This window comes from Panthera pardus, unplaced genomic scaffold (genome assembly GCF_024362965.1).
Source record: "Panthera pardus isolate Hobbes unplaced genomic scaffold, ASM2436296v1 HiC_scaffold_20, whole genome shotgun sequence".
In the NCBI taxonomy this organism is placed as follows: Eukaryota; Metazoa; Chordata; class Mammalia; order Carnivora; family Felidae; genus Panthera; species Panthera pardus.
The window spans coordinates 76,326,300-76,344,069 of record NW_026526766.1 but is presented as its reverse complement, the minus strand read 5'-3'; the positions used below and the strand labels follow the sequence as shown (position 1 = coordinate 76,344,069).

Sequence of the window (17,770 nt, the reverse complement as noted above, 5' to 3'; positions counted from 1 at the left end):
TAAAGTAAGATGGGTGGTAAGTCTGCCAGTTGAAGTAGTAAGATTGTACAAATTCCATATTCTGCTCCCTGGTAAGCCCCCTCCCCCACCATAGCGTGGCATGGACTTATGTCACGCACCTTGAAACCTTTGTTCATTCATTCACCAAGCATAGCCCACCCCTGCAGGCTCTGAACAGATGTGTTAATAGTCTTTATGTCACCAAAGAGGGACAGCTCCGTTTTGGGTCATTGTTATTTCTTAGATGTTCTTCATAATTGCTATTAATAGGGACTAAAGGGAAGCTGGCTAATGGGTTACTTTCATCAACTCCAGTGTGCAAGCCAGTTCATTAAATCACGTTTATTGGTCGCCTTCCAAAACAATCCATGGAGTAGTATTTAAAGATATTTGTCCAGCGCTGCTGCTCAGAGGTTATATGACATTTGAAAAATTAATTAACCTTGGTGTGCCTCACTCACCCATTTGTAAGATGAAAATAATAATACGTATCTCGACAGGTTGTATACCAGTCAGCCAGGCCACAACAGTGTGGCGTAACAACCAGCTACAAAATCTCAGTGGCATCATAGGATAAACATCAGTTTGTCATGTGTTTGAGGATTGAGTGGAATGTTCTTCTCATCTTAGGTTTGCTCATCATCTGCAGAGTGGCTGGAGTCAGTGACTGGGCTCTAGGAGTAGGGTGACTCTGTTCCTTGCTGCAGAGGTGTGAATCTACTGTGTGTCATTCATCCTGTGTGCACCAGCAGGCTAGCTGGGACACGTCTTCCTCATGGTGCTGGCAGGTGTAAACGTGTGAGCAGAAGTCTGTGGTACCTCTTGAAGCCTATGCTCACAACCGGCATACGCTGACTTTTACCCAAGTACCTTTGGCCAAAACAAGTCACACAGACAAGAGCAAATCAAAGAGCAATGAAGTGCATTCCATATATAATGAGGCTATAGCAAGGGTGCCAGCAGGGTGGGGGAGGCAGGGTGAAGAGACAAGGCTAATAACTCCATGCACCACAGCCATTATGAGAAATACATTAAATCATGGCTATGTTTACCTTAAAACTTATCACATTGTAAATACTCCATAAATGGTTAATATTATTATTACTGCTATTAATGATTACATGACTAATGAGATGTCCTTGAAAATTGGAATGGCATATTTAAGTGAACGTTGGTATTAGATCAACCAGAGAAGTCTAAGCTAACTCTCTGGTGGAAAATGTGAAACCGAGAAAAGATAAAGTTTCTGGGGAGGAAGGGAGTAGGGGTCCAAGGGTGGGCATCTCCCCTCTCTGCTGCCAGAAAACAGCTTCCTCTGGCTCATGATGATGGAGCTAGATCTTTATCAGCAACACATATGTTTGAGGCCTGGTAATTCCTAGAAGTCAGAGCACGAACTTGAAAAGCATGGCAAAGCAAGGCAGGAGGGTAGACAGAGGGCCATGAGCAAAAGTTTTGGATCCAGGATTTGTGTTACAGCCATATCCAGGTCCCAGATTATGGCTACATCTCTGGGGTAACCGTGATGGGATTGGCTGAAGTAGAGTGGAGATGAAACCCATGAACTCTACAGGAGCCAGAGATGATAGTAAAATTTATACTTGGGAGGACAACAGGGAGTCAGAGTCCATAGTCCTTAGTCAAAGGTGATGAGTTACCCAAAAAGGAAGGGAAGGACTCAGCATGCATTAGGCTTTGCCTCGGTGCAAGGCCTTCTGCAAGCTTATCTCACTTAAGCCGGCTAACAATAATGGTAATAAAGGCTATACTTTGCTGAGTGCTTAATCCGTTTTGGGTACTGAGCTAAGCACTTTGCATATGTCATTGCATTGAATTTTAACCAGCAAAACCCCACAAAAACCCATACTTCTGCAGGGAGATTTATGCTCAGGGTTTTACAGGCCAAGAACTGGGTTTAGGGCAGTGTAAGAAACACACCCAACACCTAAAGCCACATCATGCATAAAGAGAGAATGGCAGTTACACCCAAGTCTGTCAGATTCCAGGACATGCATGCCCTGTACCCAGAGCATCTAAGACAACAGGAATAGGCACAGGAAAGGGTGGTGGGGCTGGAGGGCAGGGCTTTCTAAAAAGGGGGCTTTTTGATCTAGGGTTTGGGAAAGGAGGTAGGAGTGTAACAAGAGCCACCCTTCTTCCCAGCTGCAGATGGATGTTCTCGGTAATAAAATCATCCCCCACTTTAAGCTCAAGAAGAACCAAACCAAGTGGAGCTTTCTCTACAATCCTTGCCCCTGTCGCCTGCTGATGGCACTCTTCATATAGCCCTCTTTACCTGGCCCTGAATTCCTTAAGGCTCAGGGGAGTCGGCATCTATTCCAGGAATTTCCCACAGCCTTTGTACTTGCAAAAGGAATTGGAGAGCGTGTTCTCAGTGTTCTGGTCACACCTCTCTGGGCACTTAGCACCCTCTATCCTCATGACACTGTTTTAAAGGAGGGGTGATCTTCAGTCCATCACTGTGTCCCCAGTGCCCACTTCTGGATACAGCACCCAGTGATGGTGGTGGCTAAAGAATTCCATTTGTACAATGTAAGTGGCCCTCCATTCCCAGGACATGCAGACCCCCCCATACTTGGCCTTCCTGTGCAGTTACAGAAAGGATGAATCTGGAAGAGGAATCTGGCTAGCTCCTGTGAATCCCAGCAAATTCTGGACTTGAATATGCCCCACAGGTTTGGGCAGAAGATCCACATTTGCTATGACTGATGTGCTTAAGATCTTTTTGGCAATAAAAACAACAGTATTAACTCTCATTTTTTAAATGCTTCCTCTGCATCAGGCACTGTGATAAGCATTTTAGCATCTCATTTAATCCAAAAAACAGCTTTATGAATTTGGAATCGCAAACCTCAGCTTAACACTTGGGGAAGCTGAGACTTTGGGTGGTTAAATGATTTGCCCACATCTCACAGCTGGTGGGAAATGGGGCTTATTATTCCAAACTGCAGCTGATTCCAAAGCCTTTCCATAGCCACACCTTGCTGTCCAGGTGGTAAACAAGTGACCAAGAAGGTGTTGACCCTACCTATCCAGTTACTTGACCCTTTCCCTCTTGAATACGACTTGTTTGTCTGTTGATTCAACTCCAGCCCAAACTTTGGAAACCTCTTTTGCTTCTCCGGGTTCTATAAAATAGGAGATTGTAAGGATAACATTACTGAGAGATAAGAAGACTTTGTGAATTCAAGAGTAGTGTTCTTGCGGTTACCGTATTCATTTTAGTGAAAGCACAATTTCATTTACATTTAGAATACAGGGCCACGGAGCTGGAGAGAATCTTAGAGACCATCTGTGTCCTGGCTAGGAGGCCGTGGAACCAGCTCCAGAGAATCTGGAAAGTATTGTGTTGTTAACAGAACAGAGGGAAAGATCACTAATTCTAATTACGTCATTCAAACTTGATACAGTTCTCCAGCAGAAATTATGACCACCCTACAACTCTGCAGTATTAGCTGACAGGCCCAAGATCCTGTATATAAGAAAAGGCTGTTCCCAAGTTTTCCAATTTATATTTGCTGCTGTGTGTTCATTTGTCTTGCCTGTAGGCGCTTGCTTGAAGATAAGCTGTAGCAGGCATCAAAGGTTTCAGAAAATGTGTGTGAGAAACAAGCTAAAACGTGAGAAAATTCTATCCATCAACTTTTTATCCCTGAGAATTTGGAAGGGGTGGCCATTTAGAAAAAAAGCGTATGTGGGTTTTACATTTGTTCTGGAAGCGGAGTATTGTCATCTGGCTAAGGAATGCTGACTGTTCTTAATTTTTGTTTTTTCTTTTCATGAAGAGGGTGGCTCCTACATGAGATGTAATGTTGGATTCAGTGATTGGACTCTCGCAACTTTCAAATTTGATGGCTTTTTCTATTTATAACAGGTCTTCCCAGCTGGCGTGTGCTTTAAAACTGGGATGTCTTCTTTTATTACCGTCCCCCCAAATCCTGGCATCTAGATGTGCTCAGTTTAAAGCCTGGAGACACAAGCGAGGTCTGTATTTGTCAGGGTTGCCCAGAGAAACAGAATTAATAGGAGGGCTTTCTGTATCACCTATTGATTATATGTATTTTCTATCTCTCCAGCTGTCTACCCCTTTCTGTCTCTATCAGCATCTATCTAGGGGTTTGTTTGTTTGTTTATTTGTTTATTTGTTTTAAGGAAATGATTCCTGTGATTCTGGAGGCTGACAAGTCCCAAATCATTAGGGGAGACCATTAGGCTAAAGATGCAGGGAGCATTTAATGTTGTAGCTCGAGTCTGAAGATAGTTTGCTGGCAGAATTCTTTGTCCCTTGGGGGAGGTCAGTCTTTTTACTTACTTTTTTAATGTTTATTTATTCATTTTGAGAGAGAGAGAGAGAGAGAGAGAGAATGAGAATGAGAGAGCAGGGAAGGGACAGAGAGAGAGAGGGAGAGGGAGACTCCCAAGTAGGCTCTGCACTGACAGTGCAGAGCCCAACAATGGGACTCGATCTTACAACTGTGAGATCATGACCTGAGTCAATATCAAGAGTCAGACCCTTAACTGACTGAGCCACCCAGGTGCCCTAGTCTTTCTTCTTTTAAGGCCCTCAACTATTTGCCTCGCTCAAAGTCTATTATGTTAAATGTTAATCTTATCTTTAAAAATTGCTCACAGAAATATCTAGAATAATGCTTGACCAACTATCTAGATACCATGGTCTAGACAATTTTATATATAAAATTAAATGTCACTACATCTGAGGTTAAAGTTATCTTAGAATTTGGGGAATCGGAGAAGAGTAGTGCAAACAGGAGACCTGAGAGTTGGACTTTGGTCTTCTGTGGACTTTTATTGTGACTTTGTCTCTCAGTGCCTTTGTTTCCACATCTAAATAGAAGAGGAACTATACTGGGGTGCCTGGGTGGCTCATTCTGTTGAGGGTCTGATTTCGGCTCAGGTCATGATCTCACGGTTCGTGAGTTCAAGCCCTGCATCAGGCTTGCTGCTATTGGCACATAGCCTGTTTTGGATCTTCTGTCTCCCTCTCTCTGTTCCCCTCCCCCGCTGCCTGCCTATCTCTCTCTCTCTCAAAAATGAATAAATATGTTTTAAAAAGAAGGAACTATGTATTTTCTAAACGAATTTTCTTTAAAAATTTTTTTTCAATGTTTATTTATTTTTAAGAGACAGAGAGACAGAGCGTGAGTAGGGAAGGGGCAGAGCGAGAGAGGGAGACACAGAATCCAAAGCAGGCTCCTGGCTCTGAGCTGTCAGCATAGAACCTGACATGGGTCTCTCACCCACAAACCGTGAGATCATGACCTGAGCCAAAGTCAGATGCCCAACTGACTGAGCCACCCAGGCGACCCTAAATGAATTTTCAAAGTGGGTATTTTATAATGCAGATGATTTTCAAAATGAATGAATGAACAAATGGATGGATGGATGGATGGATGAATTGACCGACTAGTCGTGAAGCCAAAGGGTGAACAGTAGGAAGTTTGGTGATGACTGCTCTTTCTTGAGCACTTATAGAAGCTCTGTTAGACAATTTATGTACATACTTCCATTCTGTCCCCCCACAGCCCTGCAGACAGTTACAAAGGAAGAAACTGAGCACCACTGTCAAGGAGAAGAGAGTAACTCAAGCTCACACAATGGCAAAGTTGACATTGGAACCTGAGTGACTTTTTCACTCACAGTAGTCAGCATGGCCAGTTAATATCCACCTGTGGCTTGGTTCTCTGAACTTAGGTTCTGTAGTGAGATGAAGCTGAAAAAATGGGGCATGAGTTGAGCCTGAGCCTAGGACCTCCAGGCTGGACAATCTTGACTATCAACACTGAGCAAGATTCCTCTGGCATCACTGCTCACTCTCCAATCAGGTTGAGCCCCTGGCTCCAGACAAGGCCGGGTGCTTGGGGCTCCTTGCCTGGATGGTCGAAGAGGGGCTGGCCTGTCAGAGTCACTTTCCAGGCCCTGAGAAGTAACCTCCAAACCCCAAGACTGGGCTATCCATTTCCATATACCAACAAACCAGAAAGAATCTGTGTAGGTGAGTGCAGTGGATAGAGCTAGGGTCATCAGTGTCGCTGTAACCTGGGTCCAAATCCCAGCTTTGCCACTCCTAAGCTGTGTGACCCTAGGAGGTTACTTAACTTCTCTGAGTCTCAGTTTCCTCATTTTGAAACACCAGCTAATGATCCTTACCTTTCAAGCTTGTTAGGAAGAATAAAGGAGGAAAGTACAAGGAGATGCCAGGCTCTTTGGCCTGGCAAAGAGTTGGTATTCAAGCATTGTGAATTTTCTTCCTACACAGGCTAGATGAGTCTAGAAAAATTAAAGAGGGTGATGAAAGTGAAACAGGTACCTATATAAGTGTTGGTCAGAGGGCATCCCAGGCTGTGTGGGGGAGGCTCTGAATGCAGATGGTAGGGTCCTAGGGTGGACACAGCATGTGGTACCTGGAGTGCAGGGCGGAGGACCAGGCTGCCGCTTGCCTGGTATCTGGAAACTGTATGCCTTTGCAAAGGCCCTCAAGGTTTGCCCTGTCTTCCACCTCTCCTTCCCCTTCTCCTGCCTCCTCTTCCCCTCTCCTGGCCTTGCCACTCCTCCCCCCCCCCCCACCCCCCACCTTCCTGTTCCCTGTGTATTATTTTCCTGCTCTCTCTCCTCCCCTTCCACTCTTCTCTGCCCCCTCCTTTTTGCCCCCTGCCTTCACTGCTGAGCACACTTTTCCTTTCCATTCTTGTTTTCTCTTTTCCTCCCTCCTCCCCTTTCTCTCTTCCCTTCTCTCTGTCTCGGGAGCCGGTGGGGGGGCTCTCCTCAGGCGCCAGAGGTTTATACCCATTAAACTTGACAGTCTCTCACATGGTAGAAAGAGATGGCTTCCCCCTGCCCCCTCCTTTCCTGGGCCCGCCGCGATGCTCAGATCAAGCACCATCTGTTGCATTCATCCAGGCAACGGGTGAGCATTTTGCTGCTCTAGGGAGGCAGAGCTCAGCGGGTACCAGGAGGTAGTGTGGCTTGTTTGGACAACGTGATATATTGATATTGATAGAACTACTGAAAGCGATCAGAGGGTTGGGGGTGGGGGAGAGCGGGAGGCGGGATGCGATAGCCCACGGAGGGGCTTGTACAGGCACTTCCCCTGTAAGTCTGGGCTCCCGGCACTGCCGCCCCAGCAAGAACAGCCAAACAGATGGATGAGATTTGCTACAGTCCTGATCAGAAACCCTTGCAGCTCAGAGGAGCAAACCTTCCCTCCCCGTGTCTGCCTCTCCTTCTAGCCAGTCCAGTCTGTATCCATTTAGGAGAAAAGAAAGCAGAAATAGCAGGATGAGAAGAGGCTGATCTTTAGAATTGGTGAATGTCAGAAGCATGACGGAAAGGGATGCTGTATCAGTCAAGGTCTCAGCTGGACAAAGAAGGCACCTTCAAATGAGACTTTAAGGAGAAACTCAATGAAGCGATTATTTATGGAGGCATAGGCAGAGTGAAGAGAATCAGCATGAAGGTATGGAGGAACCAGGGACAGGAAATATCAGGAAGCCACTACTAACTCCTTGAACCGAAAGGACAGGGAGAAGAAATGGTTTTCCTGGAGCCTGTGAGGATGGGATCTGTAGACAGGGGCCCCTAGCAGAAGCTGTAATTGTCTAGTGTCCCAGACTCTCAGGAATAGGGTGCAGAGACCGGAAAGGAGCAAGGGAAGACCTACTTCCAAATTCTTGCCTCCAGCCTCCTACGTCCCACTGGGCAAAGCTAACTGATAGCCAAACAACAAGGAGCAGAGATGTGGTGCATAGAAGGTCTGCCTCCAGAACGTGGGGCGGGGCAGCATGAACCTGGGGTGGCAAGGGATCAGGGGGAGCAAATGGAGAACAGCCAGTACAGAGCAGGAATGAACACATGTTCCATTGTTTGCACTGTGCCGGAAGCTCATGTTCTCAGCCACTACACATAGTGCTTCTGTACTTTAACAAGGAGTACGTGTGTGGGGTCTCCATGGAGTCTAGTTCTCTCTTGTGAGTGTGAGACGCGCATAACCTGCCATCTACTCGGCACCTCTACCTAGACGTCTGGAAGACACCATGTGTTCGTATCTCAGACCCAACTCGTGTTTTCAGTCCTCTGGAACGTGTGTTCTTCCAGGGCTCTTGTGGAGAGGTGCCTCCAGGTGACCATCATCTTGTGTGTGGACTGCTGCACAACTGCACCATTTGCTTGGTTGGTCTCCTCGCTTCCATTTCTGCCCCTCTCTCCATAAACTCTGCTCTGTGCTGCTGGAACGATCTTCCCTAAATGAAAATCTGATCAAGTCACTCTTCCGTCTGAAACCGTCCGCGTGTTCTGTCCTTGATAAGCTCCAGAAGGGTTAGGGTTGGTGTTGGGGTAAGGACTCCTGCCTCGCCAGCATGATCTCTTGCCAGTTGTTTTCAGTGTTTCAGGCCCAGTGAGTGGTGGAGCAGCCCCTTTTGTATTTCTTCTCCTCAAAGGGCTCTTTGGATTCTTCCCTCCGACTCGTGTTCTCATCACTCACCCCTTCCTTCCTTCCTTCCTCATCACTTGATTCACTCATACTCTTTTCAGACCTTAGTCCCACTATGCATTTCTTGAAGCTAGTGTCCATGATGTTCTTAAACTAGGTCATATTCCGCTAATAGAGCTTCTCATATTCTCTTTCAGCTCTCGTTTGTGCTATATATCACTTATAAAATTTCACATGTAGATGTCAGTCATTTCATTAATCTTGGTCTATCTTGTCTATATGGTGAGAATTAGGAGGGTTTTGGTGGTCTTTTCACCATTGTACCTTGTTCTGGGTGGCACACTTGTGCCTTAACCTCAATGTGATTGTGGGTTGTCTACTAGGACTGACATAACAACATACTGTAGACTTGGGGGCTTAAACAATAGACATTCATGTTCTCATAGCTCTGGAGGCTGCAAGTCCAAGATCAAGACACCAGCACAGTTGAGTTGTGGCTTGCAGATGGCTTCCTTCTCACTGTGTACCCACATGGCCTTTCCTCAGTGTACGTGTATGTTAGGAGAGCAAGAGGAGAGAGAGTGATTTCTTCCTCTTCTTACAAAGACACCAATCCTATTGGATTAGGATCTCACCCTTATGGCCTCCTTTAACTTTAATTACCTATTAGAAACCCTGTCTCCAAATATAGTCACAATGGGGCTTAGGGCTTCCGCATATGAAATTTGGAAGGACACAGTAAAATCCACAGCAGACTATATTTGGAGTAGATCTTTAAGAGGTCATTAAAATTAAATGAGATCATAAAGGTGGGCCCTAATTGGATAGGACTGTGGTGTTAGAAGAAGAGGAAGAGATCTCTCTCTTCCCCTCCCTCTTTCTCTCTGTCTCTGCATCTCTGCCTCTGGCTCTCTCTCCCTACCATGTACACAGGGAGAGTGTGACAGTCTGTGAGCCAAGAAGGGAGACCTCACTAGAACACAACCATGCTGGCATCCTGGTCTCAGCCTTCCAGCCTCCAGAACTGTAGAACATAAATTTCTGTTAAGTAGCCCAATATATGACTTTTGTTATGATGGCCTGAGCTAAAACAACATTTCCTGTACTTGTCTCAGGTACATTATGGTTTTTCTGAAAACAGTGTTGAATGGATGAATGAATGGACAGGAAGATGAATGAAGGCATGGGTGTTGGCGCACATGTATGGGTCCCTGGATTCCAGACTATGGCTTGCTCTAAACTCTTGACCACAGTATAGCCCAACCCTTACAATATGGGGCCAATCACTCTCATCTCTGGGTTAAAAGACTGGGCTTGGCAGTGATTCTCAGAATTTGGAGGGTAGCCTCTTGCTGGAGGGCTGTGCATCGCAGGCTTGGGTAGGGAGTCCCATGTCTGGGATCTGCCTCGTGGTTTATATTTAAGTATACTCAGTTTAGAGAACCTTGCCAGAGAGCAAGACAGGCAGGTGAGAAAGTTATAATGCCTTCATGTTCCATCTGTATCGTCAATTGTCTTTTCCTTAGCAAACATAGATGCTCTCCTGTGTCATCAAAGACAGAGCTTCTCGCAGAGCCCAGTGCCCAAAACAGCCATCTGGGTATGAGCTACACCCCAGATGCATCCGTCTAAGCTGATAACCTTACCTGGGAAAACAGGAGCTCCTTAGAAATGGGCATTGGTATGTTCAGAAGCCCTCTTTGTCCAGTCCGGTGAAACCCCTTCAAAGAAGCATGAATCTTTTGTGTGTACCATTTCCTGGCCTCAGACAGCAGGTAGCTTAAACCGAAGAAACATCCTTGCCTCTAGAGACATAGATGGAGGGAGGGCTGAGCTTGAAGATTTCAAAGTTAGGACTCTCTTTGGGAATGTCTCAGAACAAAGGCAGTGAGGCCATTTAGACAATTTCCTTTGCCTCTTTCCTGTTTCCTCTCCTTGCCTTTTATGTTGCCTCTGTCCTTCCTTCTTGAGCTTTTCTGCCTTTTTTTTTTTTTCTCTTTTATCTTCCACCTTTTTCTCAGTGCCCTTCTGACCTCACTCTCACCATTCTCTGGAATTTTCTACCTGTCTCAATTTTGCAGTTTTATAGAAATGAGGCTACTAACTCCATCGAGGGTATTGATAAAAATGGAACATTGGGCTGGGAGTTAGAAGACTTGACTTTGCCACTTGCTAGCTTGGAGTGTTATATGCCTTGTTCGGGGAGGGGGGCCTCGGTTTCCCTAAGTTGGGATATTGTACCAAGTGATCTCCATATCACAATACTATAGTTTTATGTCCTCAAATGTTGTTTGACCCATGGGCTCCCATCTTCCTTCACTGCCACTGTTCTGTTCAGGCCATCATGGCGTCTGGCTGGCTACCACACCGCTGCACTGGCCTCTCTCTCTACCTCTACATGCGTTCGCCATCCTCTCATTAGGAACTATTGTCAAAGGGACTTATTTTGAACATACCAGTTTTCTGTTTAAAACCTTTCGGGGAATAACTTCTGCCATTAGGATGCAATCCGAGCTCCTTGATGTGACTGACAGTGACCTTACCTCTCTGGCCTCATCTTCTCTTTGCACGCTCCCTTGGAGCCACATCGAACTGTCAGTTGCTCAAGCACCATGCTCTTTCTGGCTTTGGGTCCTTGCACATGCCTCTCCTCCTACCCAGGCAATCTTTCTTATCCTAAATCTCTTGAGTAACCCTACCCTGATTCTACCCTCTTTGCTAATTCCTACTCATTCTTAAGGTGTCTGTGTATATAGTGTCTCTTTCAGGAAGCCTGCCTTGATTCCCGATGGATGACAGGACCCTTCTTGGTGCTCCTCTAGCATTCTGTACTGTCCTATCACAAAAGTATTGCAGTTTTGGGAATGCCTGGCTATGTGTCCTCCCAAGCTATGAATTCCTTGAATCATGGATTGTGTCTGACTTTTCACCACCATATCTCAAGGGCTGGGGGCGATGCCTGCAACATGGTGTGTGTTGAATGCACAAGTGAGGAGGCCAACAGATACATCTATACTGGCACCTGTGGCTTCTCCATCATTATGGGTCAGGGAGGGAGCTCCAGGACTCAGGGTGGCCAGGCCCAGTCCTCCAGGGGCCAGGGATGGGCCGAGCCCTAACCTCAGCCCCATTGCCCACCCTATAGCAGCAGCTGAGGCGACGCAGGAGACAGTGGAGTCCCTGATGCAGAAGTTCAAGGAGAGTTTCCGCGCTAACACGCCCATCGAGATCGGTCAGCTGCAGCCAGCCCCGCGCAGGGCCTCAGCAGGGAGGCGGAAGCGGAGGAGCAAGTCTCGAGGTAGGCCCTTCCAGCACCTCTTGCCAGGGTGTCAGCGGGCTGTCCCCAGGTTCTGCGGGTCCAGGAAGAGCTGTGCCCCCTTCCCTTGCTTCCCTGGACTCATAGAATCGTGCCACCTTCTCCCTGATCAGTCATCTCAGTGGAGGCTTGAAGGCAGCAGACCTGTGCCTCTGGGTGTGGAGCCAGTGTCTCTTAGCTCCGGCTGGTACAAAAGACCAGCCATCTTTTGTACAGGCTGAGAAGATTAGCAACAGTCTATGGAAAGTGCCTAACACGGGACCTGATGAGCACAGTCGATGCTCTTTAAATTGTAGCTGGTGTCACTTTGGAGGGTGTAAGGGAGGCAGATGTTCTCGTGGAAGGCAGTCCTCAAGCTTGGGTCCCAGAATGGGTTTTGGAGTCACTCTTCAAAATAGTATAGTATCATGGTCAGGCGTAGGAGCGCTGTAAACCAGACAGAATCAAAATGAAATTTTGGCTCTGCTGTTAACTAACCACGTCACCTTGGGCAGGTGGCTCTGTTTCTCCAAGGCCCTCTTATCACAGGGTTGTTACGCTTTCTTAGCGTAGCACCCAGCCCAACATGCAAGAAAAAGTAGATCTTTCCCTCCTCCTCCTCCTCCTTTCCCCATTCTCTCCTCCTCCTCTTCTTCCTCCTCTTCCTCCTCCTTCTCATCATCATCATCACCGTCACCATCACCTTTTTCTTTCTCTGGTCATCTCTGTGACTTTGTAAATGGGATGAACCCCCTTATCATTGCCTGACATCCAAACTTCTTCCCTTAAGTCCACTCCATAACCTCCAGCTCCTCTCTGATTCTGGTCTCTCACATCTCTAGTTCCTGTGAACATGGTTCTGATCATGTCACTCTTCTCCCAGAGCTCCATTGGATGTCTGGTGCCCTCGGGAGTGTACAGGCTTGTGAAGGTGACATTCAGGGCCACTGCAGAGCTCTTGTCTCTCTGCTGTCTCACCTAAATCTGTGGGTTCCACTTCCATGTTCCTTTCCATGGCATTCCCTCTGTCTGAAATGACCTAAGTGGACCCTATAAGCAATTGTTGTCATTTATTGATACTTACTCCAGGCAGCAGGCTAAATACTAAATGCCTCTTATTTGATTCTCACCAGTCTTGTGAAGGAGATACAGGGTGATTCCCATTTTACAGATGACATCCCCAAGGCACAGGAAGCTACAGTAACTTGCCCAAAGGGATGCCCTAGTAAAGGAAGAGCCAGGAAGAAATAACCCAGCTGGGTTACAAACTTTTTAACTAAACCACTGTGTTTTATTTTATTTTATTCTATTTTATTTTGAGAGACAGAAAGAGAGAGAATGGGGGAGAGGGGCAGAGGGAGAGAGAGAAAAAATCTTAAGCAGGCTCCACGTTCAACGCTGAGCTTGATTCCACAACCCTGGGATCATGACCTGAGCTGAAATCAAGAGTCGGACACTCAGGGGCACCTGGGTGGCTCAGTAGGTTAAGCGTCCAACTTCGGCTCAGGTCATGATCTCACAGTTCGTGGGTTCGAGCCCCGTGTCGGGCTCTGTGCTGACAGCTCAGGTCCTGGAGCCTGTTTCGGTTTCTGTGTCTTCCTCTCTCTCTGCCCCTCCCCGTCTCTCTCTCTCTCTCTCTCTCTCTCTCTCTCTCTCTCTCAGAAATAAATAAACATTAAAAAAAATTAAAAAAAAAAAAAAGAGTCGGACACTCAACTAACTGAGCCACCCAGGCGCTCCTAAACCACTGTGCTCTGAGCTAGTGAGGTCCTACCTGTTTTCCCAAACTTAGCTTGCATGGCACTCTGTGAAGGTATCACTGCCTGTTAGTCAGAATTCACTCTGAATTCTTACATGTGTGAGTTCTCCCATATCTTTCCATATGTGTTAAGTGCCGATTTTATTTTTGTGTAATATAATTTGCTCATCCGGCTCTCTCCTTAGCTAGACGGAGAATTCCTTGACGGCTGGAACTGTCTCACTGTTTGAATCATCTTTGCATTTGTGGGCCTCAATCAGTGGCTGCATGCATGGTAGACATTTCTTTTTGTTGAGACGATGCCTCGGTCTTTGTCCTGTGAAATCCTGAATCCTATAAAAAAAAAAACAAACCAAGATCGGCACATTAACCTGAGGTCATAAATCGAGGCAGAAGTTGATAATGGCGTTCCTTTCTGGAATTCACATGGTAAACCCCAGGTTGAGCCAATGCATAAGATAAGTAAGTTGCTTTGAGGTCAGCAGTGTCCAGTACTAATTCCAGCTCAGTGAACTTCCACTGTGCGTGGCTTTCAAAGAATCACTGGATGTCCCTGAGTCTCAGTCTCCTCTTCTGCACGATGGGGTATCAATCCCTGCACCAGAGATCACTGTGAAGGTCTGACAAGATGGTGAATGTAGACACGGGGGAACACTCAGCCAATGTGTGTCAGGAGCTGAATAGAATTCCATCTTGTGTTTGTTCTTTCTTACGTTTGTTCAGTGTCCCTGGTAGTTTCATTCAGCTTACTTATCCATCTGTTTTTCTTCCCCCACTCACCAAGAATTCCCCTCTGAGACCCTCCCTGCAAATCCAGCCCCTGTGAGTACAAGTGGCTCCTAGTTCATAACCTCCGCCCTTCTCACCGCCAGTCCGAATTCATTTCCTTAGTGTCATGTCCTGAACATGTGTTTTACCACTGAATTCTTTCCCTCGCCCCCTAAATCCCTCTTACGCACCGTAACTGTCTTAATGAGGCCTCTATTTTGGGCATTTGCACCGTTTCTAATAATTCTGCATTAAACAATGCCATAAACCATGTCACGTGGAAGGGTTTTTTTTTTGGGGGGGAGGGTAGTCATCAAATTTAGTCTTCATTTTGGAATTTGTTTCCCCCCCTTAGAGTAGAATTTCAGAATTTTACTGTTAATGAAAACCTGTTGTTTGACTTAGATGATGATTGGATATCAAGTTATTTTGATTTGCAAGTCAAATTGGGCCTAGGAGCAACCAAAGGAATGGGAAAAGATATTTGCAAATGACATATCAGACAAAGGGCTAGTATCCAAAATCTGTAAAGAACTCACCAAACTCCACACCCGAAAAACAAATAATCCAGTGAAGAAATGGGCAGAGGACATGCATAGACACTTCTCTAAAGAAGACATCCAGATGGCCAACAGGCACATGAAAAGGTACTCAATGTCACTCCTCATCAGAGAAATACAAATCAAACCACGCTGAGATATCACCTCCTGCTGGTCAGAGTGGCTAAAATGAACAAATCAGGAGACTGTAGATGCTGGAGAGGATGTGGAGAAACGGGCAGCCTCTTGCACTGTTGGTGGGAATGCAAACTGGTGCAGCCACTCTGGAAAACAGTGTGGAGGTTCCTCAAAAAATTAAAAATAGATCTACCCTATGACCCAGCAATAGCACTGCTAGGAATTTACCCAAGGGATACAGGAGTACTGATGCATAGGGGCACTTGTACCCCAATGTTTACAGCAGCACTTTCAACAATAGCCAAATTATGGAAAAAGCCTAAATGTCCATCAACTGGTGAATGGATAAAGAAATTGTGGTTTATATACACAATGGAATACTACTTGTCAATGAGAAAGAATGAAATATGGCCTTTTGTAGCAACGTGGATGGAACTGGAGAGTGTTATGCTAAGTGAAATAAGTCATACAGAGAAAAACAGATACCATATGTTTTCATTCTTATGTGGATCCTGAGAAACTTAACAGAAGACCATGGGGGAGGGGAAGGGAAAAAAAAGTTAGGGAGAGAGCCAAACCATAAGAGACTCTTAAAAACTGAGAATAAACTGAGGGTTGATGGGGGTGGGAGGGAGGGGAGGGTAGGTGATGGGCATGGAGGAGGGCATCTGTTGGGATGAGCACTGGGTGTTGTATGGAAACCAATTTGACGATAAATTTCATATTAAAAAAACAAAAACAAACTGGGCCTAAGAGAATTACTGCATTGTTTTTTCCCTAAATGTATCTCAAATCTGTGACCACTGCCATCTCTCACCTCCTGCTTGCAACTGTACCCTCCTCGAGATTCAGTCTCCCCAAAGTAGCCAGACTAATCTTTTTAGAAATATAAACCAGATAAGGTCACTTTCTGATTAAAATCGTTCAGTGGTTTCCTGGGGGCACCTGGGTGGCTCAGTCAGTTGAATGTCTTGACTCTTTATCTCAGCTCAGGTCATGATCCTAGGTCACGGGATCAAGCCCCGCATCAGGCTTCACGCTGAATATGGAGCCTGCTTAAGATTCTGTCTCTCTCCCTCTGCCCCTCTGCCCTGCTTGTGCACATGCTCTCTCTCTTAAAAAAATCATTCAGTGGTTTCCTGTTGTCCTTAAAATACAATCCAAACTATTTGCCAAACTCCTGTTCCATCTGGATCTGGCTGGTGCTTTCTTTACTTGGCATTTCCTCATGGGCCAGCCACACTTCCTTCATTTTGCAGAAGCACAGCAAACGGTTCCCCACTTTGGAATCTGAGAACTTGCTGTCTCTTCCCCTTGCTGTGTCTCTTTACACCCCCCAGCTGTTCTCCCACCTTTCAGCTCTCAGCTCAGATGTGAGCGGCTCACAACTGTCTTCCATGACCACCGAGTCTCATGCTTTCTATCCCAAGACCAGCTACAAAACCCTTTTTTATTTGTTCCATAATGTTGTGGTCTAAAATTATTTCTGTTTGTTTGCTCATCTACTATCTTCCTCTCAAAAAAATGTGTTTCATATTCATGAACCTAATACAGAGAAAGTGTTTAATAAATATTTGTTGAATGAATGAGTGCATTCACCTTAAAGATCATTCAAAAGTGGCTCAGTTTCCTAACTTTCAAGTTGGTGATGTGAGAGGGATCCAGGATAAACCGAAGCCTCTTGATACAGACCTCCAGAGAATCTTGTTTCCTCTAGAGATAGACTCACTGATGGATGGCACATTAACTGTGCTCAAGTGGATGCTGTTAAGGCAATTTTCAAAATGGCTTAATAACATTGTGCTTGAGATTTTACTGCCACTGTTGGGTAAGGTTTTTTTGCAAGAGAGAATAAGGATAGTATGAGTCAGCCCTGTACTTCCCAGCTCATGTGCTTACCACCATGGGTCCTCACGATTTTCTTGGACAGAAGAACTCCGTGGCCAATAAAAGTTTTAGAAATTCTGCATACTCCTTCTGCCTCTTGGAAACTCCCAAATGCATCTTAGACTATTGAAGACCCCCAGATGGGGGCACCAGGGTGGCTCAGTCGGTTAAGTGTCTGACTTTGGCTCGGGTCATGATCTCACGGGTTCGTGAGTTCAAGCCTCACATCAGGCTCTGTGCTGACAGCTCAGAGTCTGGAGCCTGCTTCAGATTCTGTGTCTCCCTCTCTCTCTCTGCCCCTCCCCTGCTCGTGCTCTCTCTCTCTCTTTCTCTCTCTGTCTGTCTCAAAAATAAACACTAAAAAAAATCATAATAATAATAATTAAAAAAAATAAATACCCCAGGATGTCCTGTAGTACAGAAAGCTGAGCTTCTTTGTTTAGTTCAACAGCTGCGCAACCTTCTTGACCACAGACTGTTTTTCCCCTTGGAACATTTATTAAAATCCTGAGGAACAGAAATGGCCAGAGAAACGCAACTGGAATTGCTCTGTTAGCCTTCACTAACCATCAAAAGCCCCCAGATACAGTATGAGGGTCTGAATCCTCAGTCTTTCACTGTCTGTCTCTTCCCCCTGTCCCTGAGGTGGCGTCGGGCTTGCTGGCCCAGAGTGGGAGCGCCTGGCCTCTCTCTGCTTCAGTGGGCTTCCTGCCCAGCCCGTGGTGCCCAGCAGTTCATGGCAGACGGGGCAGACGGAACAGACAGTGGAGAACCGGTGTCATGAAATTGAGCACATGGTTAAAAGCAGTTCCAATGTGTTTCTGTGGCTCTGGCTTCTTCCTGAGAGGCCTCGTGGACGCCCAAGTGCATCATCCTTAGGCAGACAGAGGAGGGCAGCGGGGGACTTGACTGCT

General features: G+C 46.1%; 1 protein-coding gene across 4 annotated transcripts in view; it reads left to right on the top strand.

The window, feature by feature from the left end:
- ASTN2 (astrotactin 2) overlaps positions 1-17,770 on the top strand; it is an 874,248-nt gene that overhangs the window by 248,359 nt on the left and 608,119 nt on the right. For 2 of the 4 annotated variants that reach the window (XM_019454035.2, XM_019454033.2), the window contains exon 4: positions 11,616-11,768. The exons of 1 other annotated variant lie outside the window; for it this stretch is intronic. In XM_019454035.2, the coding sequence (XP_019309580.2) occupies positions 11,616-11,768 (153 nt within the window). The remainder of the gene's footprint in view (positions 1-11,615; positions 11,769-17,770) is intronic. One more of the 4 variants, XM_019454034.2, reaches the window with a different exon arrangement.